This window comes from Mobula birostris, chromosome 14, assembly GCF_030028105.1.
Source record: "Mobula birostris isolate sMobBir1 chromosome 14, sMobBir1.hap1, whole genome shotgun sequence".
NCBI classification, from domain to species: domain Eukaryota; kingdom Metazoa; phylum Chordata; class Chondrichthyes; order Myliobatiformes; family Myliobatidae; genus Mobula; species Mobula birostris.
In genome coordinates, this window is record NC_092383.1 from 38,759,297 (window position 1) to 38,773,715 (window position 14,419).

Genomic DNA, 14,419 nt, shown 5'->3' on the forward strand with positions numbered 1-14,419 from the left:
CATCAACAACAATACATTTATCTGCAGATCAATGCCACCAGTCACAGCTTTATGGGAGAGTGGAAAAGTGAAAGCCACTGTTGAAAAAAACTCACATGAAATCTCAGCTAGAGTTTGCCAGAAGGCATGTGGGTGACTCTGAAGTCAGCTGGAAGAAGGTTTTATGGTCTGATGAAAGCAAAACTGAGCTCTTTGGCCATCAGATTAAACACCATGTCTGATGTGAGCCAAACACTGCACATCATCAAAAACACACTACTCCTACCGTGAAGCATGGTGGTAGCTGCATCATGCTGTGGGGTTGCTTCATTGCAGCAAGCCCTGGAAGGTTTGTGAAGGTAGAGGGTAAAATGAATGCAGCAAAATACAGGAAAATCCTAGAGGAAAACCTGATGGAGTTTGCAAGAGAACTGTGACCTGGGAGAAGATTTGTTTTCCAGTAAGATAAAAACCCAAGGCATAAAGCCAAAGTTACACAGGAATGGCTTAAAAACAACAAAGTTAATGTCTTGAGTCCAGGCCTCAATTCAATTTTGCGGCTGGACTTGAAAAGGGCTGTTCACTCATGATCCCCATGCAATCTGACAGAGCTTGAGCAATTTTGTAAAGAAAAATGGGGAAAAATTGCAGTGTCAAGATCTGCAAAGCTGATAGAGACCTACCCTCACAGACTCAAAGCTGTAATTGCTGCCTAGGGTGCATCTACTAAACACTGACTTAAAGGGGGTGAGTAATTATGCAATTAATTATTTTGTGCTTAATAATTGTAATAAATTTAGACCAATTTGTAGAAATTTGTTTTCACTTCGACACAAAAGAGTCTTTTCTGTTGATCAGTGTCAAAAAAGCCAAATTAAATCCACTGTGATTCAATGTTGTAAAACAATAAAACATGAAAAATTCCAAAGGGCATGAATATCTTTTATAGGAACTGTATTTCTAAATATTAATCACGCAAGTAATGTTTAATTTTGAAACAAGCTATAGGTTCAGACTTGCCACAAGTTTAAAAGTGCAGTAGATCTCCTTACAGGTCTGTTCTTTCAGCTTCAGAATAATAAGTTTTGATTTTGAACTAGTCTAAATTGTTGTGATAAACTCTTCTTCAGAGGCATCTTGCTGGCTACTGTTCGCACAGATACCGAACACATTGCAAGCTCTATTGTTGTAGCTCCTGCTGTTGAAGAATGCTGTGATTATTGACAGTACATGTACTTTTCAGCTCTTTGAGATCTGAGTCCATACCTGACCAATGCATAAAATCGTGCACAATATCTGTCCCTATCTCAATACATTTTGTAAATGCTCTCAGTCTTAACACAGCTGGTAGTACCACACATGAGCCCATGTTAACTACCCTTAATATCATGATAGCTACTTTTTGACAGATGGAAAATAGTCTTGGCTCTTCATCTGAACATCTCCTGAACTCATCTCTGGGAGTTGTTCATAAGCATGATATCCAACCAGTTATTTCCAGGCTTGCTGTGCAATTTCAATAACTGTCACCAGAAATTCATTATTTGCATGTGTTTGGGTACATATAGTTCTTCAAGCATTGATGAGGTAATCATGGTGATCTATTTGCTGTTGTATTCACCTTCAACTTGTGTCGATCTTTTTTGTACTGAGACAAATGAATGGCCTCTTGTTGTGCTGTTGATGCTCCCCTTGGTGATTTTGGGCCTAAAGATAAAAATATAATGGCTTTTTCCTGACTATCAGGTAGCTAATGAACACTTCTACGTCATAGTCATAAGCATCAGACACTCACCTTAATGGTACTAAAATGGATAAGGAGAACTTTATTGCCTGTTTGTATTTCATATTAATTATATGCACATTTTGCTGTATGTGCTAGGTCCACACGACACCTTGTTTCAATAGATACTGAAGGGTCAAGAGTACTGTTGCCAAATTCTTTAGAAAGTGTGTGTAATAGTATGCTGATTCCAAGAAAGAACCCAGTTCAGGTACATTTGCAGGCTTCAGAGCATTTATGACGGCTTATAAATTTTTTAAGCCTCAAACCATATGCATCTGCACATAAGCCAAGATAAACCACTTCACATTATGTATTTCTGTTTAGTTTCACATTATGCCTGTATAATTCCTTCATTGCTTCTGTTAGAATTTAATCTTCTTAAGTAGAAGATAATGAGAAGAAAATACTATTATACACCTAATGGCCTCAGACAGCATGTTAGCAATGTCTTCCAGTAAAGTGAATCTGCTACCTTCTTACTACCTATATTTTCCCAATTCAACTTCAGTTGCTGTAGCCAATCTTTCACTGTGACTCTGGTCTACTTTGCCACTATGTTAGTAACATCTATTGGCCATTATATTATACTTGCTTCGACCTTTATCTCAACATGAATTGTGACTCTCCTTTATTGTTGTACCTGTAGCATCTCTTGCAAATGGATTGCTGATAACCTCACCAACTTCCCTGGTTATGGTAACATCACTCAGTCCTGCTTCTGCTGCCACGCACAGCTTTGGCCAACAGTTTGTCGCTCGCTACATGATGCCACTTACGTCATCATGTGTTTAATCAGTTCAAATCAATTCATTTTTTAATTTAAGCCTGTAATCCCTCAGCTGCCCCCTTGCTGCAAAGCAGCCCCCACCACCCCTTTTATCTTTATTGCCCTCTTAGAAACTCCTACCGCCCCCAGTGGGTTTATATTGCCCACTTTGAGAATCACTGGTGTAGAAACTGCTGTACCTTCTCAACTAATGAGAATGTGCTGTGGGTCCAGGTTAAATCATAGGTTAGGCGCACACCAAAGAATTTTGTGCTCTTCATCTCTCCATGGCAGAGCTATTGATGTGCAATGGAGAATGGTTGATCTGCGCCCTTCTGAAGTCCACAATCATCTCATTTGTCTTGTCCACTTTGAGACTCAGGTTGTTGCTCTCACACTTGACAAGCCTCTCTACCTCCTCTCTGTATGGCGGTTCATCATTGCTGATGAGGCCAACCACTCTAGTATCATCAGTGAACTTGATGATGTGGTTTGAGTTGAATCTTACAATGCATTCGTGAGTCAGCCGCAGGCTGATCACACAGCCCTGGGGGCATCAGTGCTCAGCATGATGAAGATTGAGATATTGCTGCCAACTTGGACTGAAGTCCAAGATCCAGTTACAGAGAGGAGTGTCAAGACAGTTTACCTGCCACCCCCGAGAGGTGATTGTGTTAAATGCTAAGCTGGTCAATGGCCAACAACCTGGTGTTCTAGATGGGGACAGGACGGAGCGGAGGGCCAAGGCTACAGCATCATCAGTGCACCCACTGGTTTGAGCAGTAGGCAAGCTGGAAAGGGTCCAACATAGCTGGAAGGTTGGAATTTATACTATCCTTTAGTATAACACCACGATTTTTTGGTCAGTGTCACAGTGTCATTGTTTAGGCTAGTTACTGTCGTTCCCTTGGGACTGGAATGTTGGTGGCTGTCTGGAAGCCTTCAGGGACAGTGAACTGTTGCAGTATAACAATTAAAACAAAGTATATTCAAACATGAATATCTAATAACTTGAATGGCTTTCTGGGCCCTAAAGCATGCAAGACCTCTGCCGTGGTCTTTACCTCAAAGTTTTGCAATGCTGCTTCTGAAAATTAAAGTTCTTGTTTCTGTCATTGACTTGATATGTTTACAGTGAATGCTCCCAGATAGATCTGTGGCTTCAAGCAGTGGAGTAGGCAATGATCACAACCCCTTTGGGGCATTAGAGCAAGTAAATTCAGCTGGTAGACAGGAGTTTTCAGATTCATCTCCCATTGTCCTGCGTGGAGGAAAACAATACAATTGGTGCAGCTTTAATGTTAAAATCATTGCAGAGTCTGTGCTTTTAAACAACATTCCCACTGGATCAGAATTTTAGCCAGGTGTCTGGACCTGGTCCCTTACTGTTCATGAGCGCTCTAATGTCTATTCTTACACTATAGCAGATCTTCTACACAAATAAAAAATAAAATTGTTTAATATTCAGTACTTTGCAGTATGCTTGCTTTTCTATTTTAAACTATGGGTGAGCCTTTGAGCTTTGTGGTGAAACATAGATTTCTCAGAGCTGCCATGTGACAAAAATTATGCCAGGTATTGTGTTAATTACACTTCATCCATTTGCAGGCTGTGAAGAGATGGCAAGGAATGAGACTAATTGATTTGTTCTTGCACAGATCTGGTATAGAATGATTGAACTAAATGACATCCTTCCAAACAGTAATCTTCCTGTGATCCAGTGCTTGTACTAAATGATGTTTTTTTAACATAGGTGAAAAGAAGACAATGTCATCACCGTCAGCTGCTGGAAGCCAGCAGATCTACTCACAAGGAAATTCATTCCAGACAGGACGTGCAGGACAAACATTCAGGTATATTTCTTATGTGCTGTTGTTTAAAGTGGTTTAACCTGACATGATGTGAGTGTGGCACCTGCATGTAGTATAATAATTCTTTGATGTTTGTTCATCCTTTACTTAATAGCATTAATTTGTGATCTTACAGGCAGTACGTTCATTCTTCCTTTAAGAACTTCTGATCAAATATGGTCTGATGACATTCTGCTTTCCATTCTGAAAGTTGCACTATTATTCATAAAATTATGCTAGAACTTCTAGTTGCACATCATGCATGTTTGTATAATAACCAAGTTACCTTGGTTTCTTTCAACTTCCTATAACAACGTGGTATGTTGATCCACTTTGACATGCTCTGTTCTCTCCGATTTGAATATACATTACCTTGTAAAATACCCGGCTGGTAGACAGATGTTTACTGATGAAGGGTTTTGGCCCAAAACATTGACTGTACTCTTTTCCATAGATGCTGCCGGGCCTGCTGAGTTCCTCCAGCATTTTATGTGTGTTTCAGGAACCAGCTGCCATATTGGAGTCCAGGAGTATTCTTTATTCTCCTCAGTGGACCAGATAGTAAGCCATCTATAAGATTCGATGCTTAGCACTTTGTCTTGATGTCCTATGTATCTGGCAAAATGGTCTAAATTTGTCAGCTGCACCCTGCAGCAATACAGAACAAAATGAGACTTGCCCTTAAAGACAAGAAATTATAGCCTAAAGCAGTCCAGTTTCTAGTAAGGTTTGAGTACTACATATGTACTGGTCACCTTGTTACTGGAGTGATGTTACTGCACTGGAGAGGATATAGAAAAGATTTTCAACAAATAGAAGATTATACCTGTGAGGCAACTGTGGGTAGGCTGGGGTTATTTCCTTCTGAAATTCCAGATAGGGCAAAGTGAAAGGCCCTATTTCCCTTAACAGGGAGTTTGTACAAAATATAGAGTAGATTTTAAATAATTGATAGAAGGAAAGACAGGAGATGAGAAAAAGTCCTTTCACCAAGAGAGTAGGTGGAGCTCAATACCTTCAGGGGTGGTGAAAGCAGCAACCTTTAAAAGATTCTGCTTGTTTTTTATAAATGATTTGGGTAAAGAGATGGAGCGATGGTTAGTAAGTTTGCAGGTTACACAAAGGTTGGAGGTATGAGGATGGTGTAGAAGGTTGTCGTAGGTTACAACAGGGTATCGATAGGATGCAGAGCTGGGCTGAGAAGTAGCAGATGGAGTTCAACCTGGAGAAGTGTGAAACAATTCACTTTGTAAGGTTGAATTTGAAGTCAGAATAAAGGGCTAGGGACAGGATTCTTAGCAGTGAGGAACAGACGGATCTTGGGGTCCACCTCTGTAGATCCCTCAAAGTTGCCATGCAATTCGATAGGGTTATTAAGAAGGCATATGGTGTGTTTGCCTTCATTATTTGGGAATTGAGTTCAAGAACTACACGGTAAAGTTGTAGCTCTGTATAACTGTGGTTAGACCACGCTTGGAATATTGCGTTCATTTCTGGTCTCCTCATTATAGGAGGGATGTGGAAGCTTTAGAGAGGGTTCAGAGGAGATTTACCAGGATGCTACCCGCAAGTCCCTATAAAGGATTGTGAGGACTGTTGAGAGGACCATAAGCATCTTTCTTCCACCTATTACAGATATTTAACAGGAGCGCTGCATATTCAGGGCTCTTAGCATTGTCAATGATCTCTCCCAACTGTCCAACAATCACTTTTACCCCTGCTATCAGGCAGGAGGTACCATATGTGACAAGAATACACATAGATTAAGATGTAGCTGGCCTGGGCTGGCACCAGTGGAATCAGCGGTTGGTTGGTCTGCCACCTGTCTTCAGGAGAGAGAAAGATAAGGAAAACAATGGAGCAGCATTTGGAGATGTTAATGAAGGAAGGAGAGCTGTCAAGATCGGCTCCCCCTTTGAACCCTGAACTGTTTGAAGTGATGGACAGGCGATACCCCAGCAGGGGGATAAAAAGGGACAGGTTTGCTAAGGCAAGACACACACATGACACCGGAGGTAACAAGACCCTGGAAGCGGTGCGTCTCTCACAAGTCAGTGGGAAGTACCGGGCCATAGACGCACAGGGTGGAAAGGCACGATCGGCGGGAACCTGGTGTGTGTCCACCTTTGCCTAGGTGCCAGGTTCACCGCAGGGAAACGATCGTATCTGGAAACGGAGGGGTCACGGTCGGTGACCTCAGATGACATCACAAAGGACTCGCCCGAAAGCTGACTGAGAAGGTCTGTGTGGAAGCCTTGAATATTCATTTGTTTTTTGCTCTCTCTCTTCTTCCCCCCACTGTCCATCGCCACAGCAGCGATTACTGCAAACTGAACTGAACTTTGCGTCACTTTGAAACTGGTCATTTACCCCTAGACAACGATAGAGCTTGATTGATCCTGTTATCTTAATTCTGTGTACATGTATGTTTATCATTGCTGAACTGTTGCATTCATTATCCTTTTGATTAGAGTACTGTGTTGCTTGTTTCTTTAATAAAACTTTCTTAGTTCTAGTAATCCAGACTCCAACTGAGTGATCCATTTCTGCTGGTTTGGCAACCCAGTTACGGGGTACGTAACACATAGTATAAGGCAGGGGTCCCCAACCTTTTTTGCACTGCGGACCAGTTTAATATTGACAATATTCTTGCGGACCGGCCGACCTGGGGTGGGTGGGAGAATATGGTTGCCAACGGACGAGTAGCAATCAAATACGTTGTGTTTACCCAGAGAAAGACTACAATAACCATGAAGCCTTGCGCGGGCACCTGTGCGCATGGGTAACCTGCGCATGTGTGTACCTGCTGATTTTTTTTCCTGCAAATAGTCCTTGATGATTCTGTTCCTGGGGTGGGGGGGGGGGGGTTTTAATCATGACCGGAATATAGGTGATAAGTGGTTAGTACACTCAATTTCGTTTCTAAAAGGGTTTATCTAATGAATTTAATATTAAACACACAGCGCATATTTTCCTCGCATGAATATAGTGATAAGTCAATTATTGGGGAGGACAGGGGAGCTTGAAGTAAGTGTTGAATGAACTTCCAGTAGAGGCAGGTTCGATATTATCACTTAAAGAAAAATTGGATAGGTATATGGACAGGAAAAGACTGGAGGGTTATGGGCTGAGTGCAGGTCAGTGGGACGAGGTGAGAGTAGCTTTCGGCACGGACTAGAAGGGCCGAGATCGCCTATTTCCATTCTGTAATTGTTATATGGTTATATAAGTCACTTATCAGTCAATAGCATCATAACATTTTAAGTAATGTTTGGATATTAAACACACGGCACATATTTTCCCCGTGTGAACATATAAAATCATTGCAACACACCAATATCGCTGAATCAGTGGGAGCCCTGGGCTTGTTTTCCTGCAACAAGACGGTCCTATCGAGGGGTGATGGGAGACAGCGATACTCGAAGCGGGTTCCTTATGTCCAGTCTATTCCTCAGTTTAGTTTTCGTTGCATTCATTGCAGAGATATGTTGGAAATGGAAGCAACGTTTTCAGTGCTTTCGTGGCTATCTCAGGATATTTAGCCTTGACTTTGATCCAGAATGCCAGCAGAGATGTTATGTCAAACATACTTTTCAGCCCGCTGTCATTTGCAAGCTCGAGGAGTTGATCTCCTTCCCGCGCTGACATGGATGACACGCGGGTAATGACCTCGCGTGCGTAATGGCTCAACAGTGTGTGACGGGGAATGAGGAAAGGTGCAGCTGACTCCTATCACCAAATCATATCGTTTCTTCGTGGCCCGGTAGCACATGCCTTGCGGCCCGGTACCGGTCCATGGCCCGGTTGTTTGGGACCGCTGGTATAAGGACCAGAAGTGTTAGGATCGGAAACAGCTTCTTCTCCCTGGTCGCAAGACTACTAAACTCCCTGCCACCACCTAGGTCTCGTCACGTATGAAGTGCCAGTAGCATTATACTGTTTACTTTTTAGCTGGTATCATATATGCACCTTATTATTTGATCATTTATTTGTGGTGGTATTACTTTATATGTTATGTATGTGTGTTATATGTACTGTGGTACGCATCTTGTTCCAGAAGGCTGTCTCATATGACTGTATATGTGTGTATGGTTGAATGCCAATAAATTTGAACTTGATTTGATTAGAGAGCGTGTCTTATGAGGAAAGGTTGAACAAGTAGGACTTTCCTCTTTTGAGTGAAGGAGGATGAGAGGTGACTTCATAGAGGTGCACAAGCTGATAATTATGCCTCTTGTGTTTCTTGATCTCATTACTGGAGATACAGTGTCACACCTTTATTGACCAGGTCCAACACTTGCCTTTATTGGGATCATCCTCCTCCTTATACAAATTTTAAGGTTTATAGTTATGAGTATGCTAAAATGATGGGGTTATGACTTATGTTTGGTGTGGCAGAGAGATGGATTGTAGGGAATAAGTGCTCAGTTGTGGGGGTGTCTACCCAAGGGTTTATGGGGGTGTATAGGCCAGGGTTTATGGGGATGTGAGGGCCAGTGCTAGGTTTTAGTGTCAGGTGGGTTAGGGTGTAATTATCGGGGAGTGGAAAATTATCCCTCTTGTGTTTCTTGATCTTGTTACATAAAATTCATATAACCATATAACATATATAGACCATCTCGACCCTTCTCGTCCGTGCCGAATTCTTACTCTTACCTAGTCCCACCGACCTGCACTCAGCCCATAACCCTCCATTCCTTTCCTGTCCATATATCTATCCAATTTAACTTTAAATGACAACATCGAACCTGCCTCAACCACTTCTGCTGGAAGCTCCTTCCACACAGCTACCACTCTCTGAGTAAAGAAGTTCCCCCTCATGTTATCCTTAAACTTTTGACCTTTAACTCTCAACTCATGTCCTCTTGTTTGAATCTCACCCATTCTCAATGGAAAAAGCCTATCCATGTCAACTCTATCAATCCCCCTCATAATTTTAAACACCTCTATCAAGTCCCCTCTCAATCTTCTACGCTGCAAAGAATGAAGACCTAACTTGTTCAACCTTTCCCTGTAACTTAGGAGATGAAACCCAGGCAACATTTTAGTAAACCTCCTCCGTACTCTCTCAATTTTATTGACATCTTTCCTATAATTCAGTGACCCAAACTGTACACAATTCAGTGTCACTTGACCCTACCAGTTTGATCTGGCCCACACTTTTCATTAACCTGGTCTAACGCTGCTTGGCTTTATTAATATGGTGTGCACTGGGACACATCAACAGCAATATAACCTGAGGTCCTCGGGTGTTTCAAGTCTTTAAGCATTGGACACCCTCGCCCAGGCGACCCAGCCTGTGTTAATTAGGCTTGGCTTGTGCCCTTCCCTTGGACCAAGACAGTGAAAGGCATGACACTTTGATGGTTAGGTTAGTTTAAACCTCATTAGTTGGTTTTATTTTGACCAATTGGGGAGTAGAATGTTTGAGGTGCAGCTATTAGGGTTCATCACAAAGTAACAAGAAATTTCCCTTGTTTAAGTTTACATTGATCTTTATTTAGTATCTGCATGTGTGGGGATCCCCAGAATTAAACTAACAGGTTTACTGGAGATTCAGTGTCACTCAACCCTGTCACTTTGAGTTTAGTGGGACTTATTTTTCGTGGTCCCGGCTTGGGCTTAACTTTCAGGTTCCTTTTTGCTTTCTTGATATCTAGGCTTTTTATTGGCATTTCATGGACTGGGTTAATGAAAAGTGAGTCACTCTGGTCAAGGTGATGCCGGCGGACAATTCCGGGGCAACATCTTCCAGATAGTCAATCATTTCAGTTTTTCTATGCCTTCTGCTTATTCTATTTATTTTATTTTAGTTTTTGAAACTGTTGGAGCCTGTGACTTACAGTCTGTAGTTCAACTGAGTGAGCTAGCACTCTGCTGTCCCCAAGAAAACTCCAGGAGAGAAATGCAAACATGAGGAGAAGCTCAGAGATGAGATGAGGGTCCATGATCAACCACATTTCTCAATGGATAAAGTGTCAAGGAAGATTGACACATTGAGGCAAATGCAGAGGAGAGCGAGTGGTTCAAGTTGCTTCCCTCGGAGGGGCCACAGGTTCAAGTCTCTTCCCTCAGAGAGGCCGCTGGGTCATGATGCTCTTGGAGAGGCTGTGTGGAAAGGAAGGGTTAAATTGATCTTAAGAGTACTTCAAGAGATTAGAACACATTGTGTCCTGCCATTGTCTATGTACTTAAAGTTTTACAGAAGTACGAACTCACTGCCGAAGTCAGGATTAGTCTGAGTAGCATTTATTCTCAATATGAATGAACACAACCGGCAGAAAGGCCTCTGCCTGCATTGACACATTTTTATTTGGCTAAACGTAGGAATGGCAATCAAATTGCTTGCTCACTTGCTTGGGTTTTGTTCATTTTTACCTATTCTCATGCCAAGGCAGATTTGAAATATTCTGCAAGGAACTGTTCCAACTTGATAAGGAAGATGTAACTTCTGGGTATAAAAGCATTTATTTGGTCACTATTCATTGTTACCTGTAATCTGATATAAATTAAAGCCCACCTGACAAATTCAACAGTCTCTGAAACAGACTGCCTATAACTTGAACCTAGGTAAGAAAGGTCACAGTTTTCTGTGCATTCCTTCAGGTATTATTAATGGCCAGTGATGGTTGTCATTAACGATTCCTATTTCAGGACATACTGTCTTAGTACCTGCATGTACTGAAAGCATCACTTCTTTTACCAATGAAGATAATAACAAGTTGGGCTTTGAGTTACTGTTAAATATGAAATTTATTTACCAGATAGCACAACTTTACACTTGAACTGTGAAAGACCAAGTTCTGAGTAAGCTTTTCCCTTTTGTTTTTATCCTTCATGGACATTATCACTTACAGTTCTGTGCACATGAATCATTGAGATACCTCACAAGCTAATTCTTATCAGCATGTCATTTTATTGTCTATGTAGGGGGAGGTATAAAAAAATCTGTGTCACATGCACATAAAATGTTGTTAATTTAACACAGTGAATGTGAACAGCATATTCTTAATTGCGTTACATAATGTACTGCAGCCTAAATTGAGCATGACCACTGGACAAACTATCAGGTGAAAGTGTAACTGGTTTAATTGGAAGTTGTGTTGAAATTACAGTAACTAGTCATTTTACAAGAGGCTAGAAAGATGCAGTTGTAATTAGTTGGAACATGAGAACAAGAGGAAGTTATTCAATCTCTTGAACCTGTTCCATTATTGACTTAAACTCAATTCCATTTATTTGCACTTGATCCACACCCTTTAATATCATTAACCTGTGATTAAACCAGCATCACCCTGCCCCACATCCTTTTGGAAATAGTGCTGTGTATTTCCACAACTCTTAGTGTGAGAATAATTCTCTCTTGATTTCATTTCTGAGTAGCCTACTGTAGCTCAATATCTAAGATAATAAGCAAATTCAGACCTTGACACTCTGAACAAGGTAAGTGGGAGCAGGTAGGCACTCTGGGTGCAGGGATGATCCAGGGTGATTCAGCCTATGGATTCATGATATAGTAGATCCAGTACCATGGTCATTTGCCCACCTACTACCCTATATCAGGGGTCCCCAACCTTTTTTGCACCACGGACTGGTTTAATATTGACAATATTCTTGCAGACCGGCCGACCCGGAGGAGGAGTGTCCAAGTAGGGTTAAACTCACCTCAACATGTCTTTTACAGTTAGGGTTGCCAACTTTCTCACTCTCAAATAAGGGACAAAAGTAGCAGTCAAATCCCGGGACACTTTACCCCAGGAAAGACTACCATAACCATGAAGCCTTACGCGGGCACCTGTGTGTGCATGTGATGTGCGCATGCGCCTACGTGCCGATTTTCCCCCCACAAATCAGTTTTGCCTTCATCTTCCCGACTATATTGTACTTACATTATTTCTACTTTATATAGGCTGTGTATTTATCATATCATTCCTGCTTTTACTGTAAGTGTTATTTATTTTCGGTTTTATGTGTTATTTGGTATGATTTGTTAGGTTATTTTTTGGGTCTGGGAACGCTCAAAAATTTTTCCCATATGAATTAATGGTAATTGCTTCTTCGCTTCATGCCATTTCGGCACGAAGGGTTTCATAGAAACGCTCTACCTTAGTGGGGGAAATATAGGACAAACCAATTTAGCCCAATATATGGGATGTCCCGGCAAATACGAGACAATTGGCAACCCTATGTTCAAGTTCAACAGTGCATGACAGGGAATGAGGAAAGGTGCAGCTGACTCATATCGTTTCCTCGCGGCCCGGTACCACATGCTTTGCAGCCCGGTACCGGTCCACGGCCCGGTGGTTGGGGACCGTTGCCCTATATGAACTGGAGATCAGGCAGAATTCTCCTTAAATGCCAACTCACACCAAAGTCTACTTATTGTCTCTTTTGTGCTTAATCATCTACTTTATCTAGATTTGTCAATGTTAGTATTTTAAGTTTCTCATCTTTGCTCTCAGATCACCTCCATGACTTCAATCCTCCTCACTTCTGTAACATTTTCCACTTCTTTAATCCAGTAAAATACTTGTACTTTGAATTTTTACTCAACCTTATAAATGTCATTCTCCTATTGGAGACTGTGCCTTCAAATCCGTAGGCCATTAGCTTTAGATTTTCCTCTCCCAACATCAGAACAGAATTTCTAAACTGGTTTAATGATAAATTTTGTTTGATAATATTAGTGAGAAATACTGTGATGTGTTTTTCTGCATAAATGAAAGCTATCATTGTAGTAGTTCATCATTTGATAATGGATTTTAATATCTCTTCAGCACTTCAATGGTACCTGGAGGAAACATCATTCAGCAGACATCTTCAGCAGGTCAAATTTTAGCTCAAATATCTCGCCAATCAAATGCCAATCAGGTCTCTGCAACATCCTGGACTGGAAGTCGACCGCCTTTCTCAGGGCAGGTGCTGTATCACATTTCTGATCCATCACTTATTATCCTGTGCTACTTTACTTCTTCAGCAGGTGAAATATTCCATTTGCAATCGATAACTTGAACTGAGAGTCTGATTTTTAATTTGTTATATTAAGAGCTTATGGTTCACAGAACTTGTAGACTTCCTTATAAAATTTGGAATTATTTTGGAATGAAATCCTGTCTAATGAGTATTGAAAGAAGGCAATTTGCTGGGGAGAGCACGCACAGAGTCGCCAGTTACCGGCGCCATCTTAACCACATCAAAAAAAGGAAAAGCCAAAATAGTGAAAACATATAGTAGGTCAGTCTGTGCAAGTGGAAGGTGAAGCAAAGTTAACATTTCAGGTCTAGGTCCCTATTGGAGAAGCAAATCAGCTAATATAGCAGTTGTTTTACAGAGTACCAGAGACTTCAAGCTCCCAGTTACCTTAAATTTTCTCCCTGACCTATCTGTCTGTAACTTTCTCCACTATTATAACCAGGCGCCATGCAAACTTGAGGAACAGTGCCTCATCTTCTGGACAACTTTCAGTCCACTGGTCTCAGTATCTGATTTTCCATTGTCAGGTCTTTCACTTTCTTTGTCTGTACTAGAATTAGCCACTTCTGCTGTAGGTCATCCATATTTTTTCTTCAGCTTGGTACAGCCTGACCTGCTGGGCTTGTTCCACCACAGCATGGCCTTTGCAACACATGGCACCTCTGGGTTTGTGTCATCACCTACTAACTATTCCTATTGACTGGAGGACCTCTGCAGCTCGTCCCTCTGGTATTTCTGGCCTCACCCTGTTACAGATATTCCACCGCGCCAGTCCATCTCTCCTGCATCTTTCTCTGCTGCTCAAAATAACCTGTTTTGTCCAGTTCCAAATTCTGACAAAGGATCTTTAACCTAAAACATTAACTCTTTTACTCGTTGCACAGATGCTGCATAACCTGCTGAGTATCGCCACTAGTTTCTGTTTTAATTTTGCATTTCCAGCATCTGTAGGTTTTGTATATTTTCATTTACTGATTTGACTCAAGACCATAAGTAGCATACTGAAATCTTGGAGTCATACATCAAGCCTTTTAGTTCACCATGTCTGCATAGTGATCAAATATC

At 41.4% G+C, this 14,419-nt stretch overlaps 1 protein-coding gene across 6 annotated transcripts in view; it reads left to right on the plus strand.

The window, feature by feature from the left end:
- Nucleotides 1–14,419, plus strand: part of arnt2 (aryl-hydrocarbon receptor nuclear translocator 2) — a 393,077-nt gene that overhangs the window by 303,423 nt on the left and 75,235 nt on the right. For all 6 annotated transcript variants that reach the window (XR_011889078.1, XM_072278401.1, XM_072278402.1 and 3 more), the window contains 2 exons: nt 4,285–4,384; nt 13,159–13,300. Coding sequence is in view for 5 of the 6 variants with exons in the window: in XM_072278401.1 (XP_072134502.1) it covers nt 4,285–4,384; nt 13,159–13,300 (242 nt within the window). In the remaining variant the exon portion in view is untranslated. The remainder of the gene's footprint in view (nt 1–4,284; nt 4,385–13,158; nt 13,301–14,419) is intronic.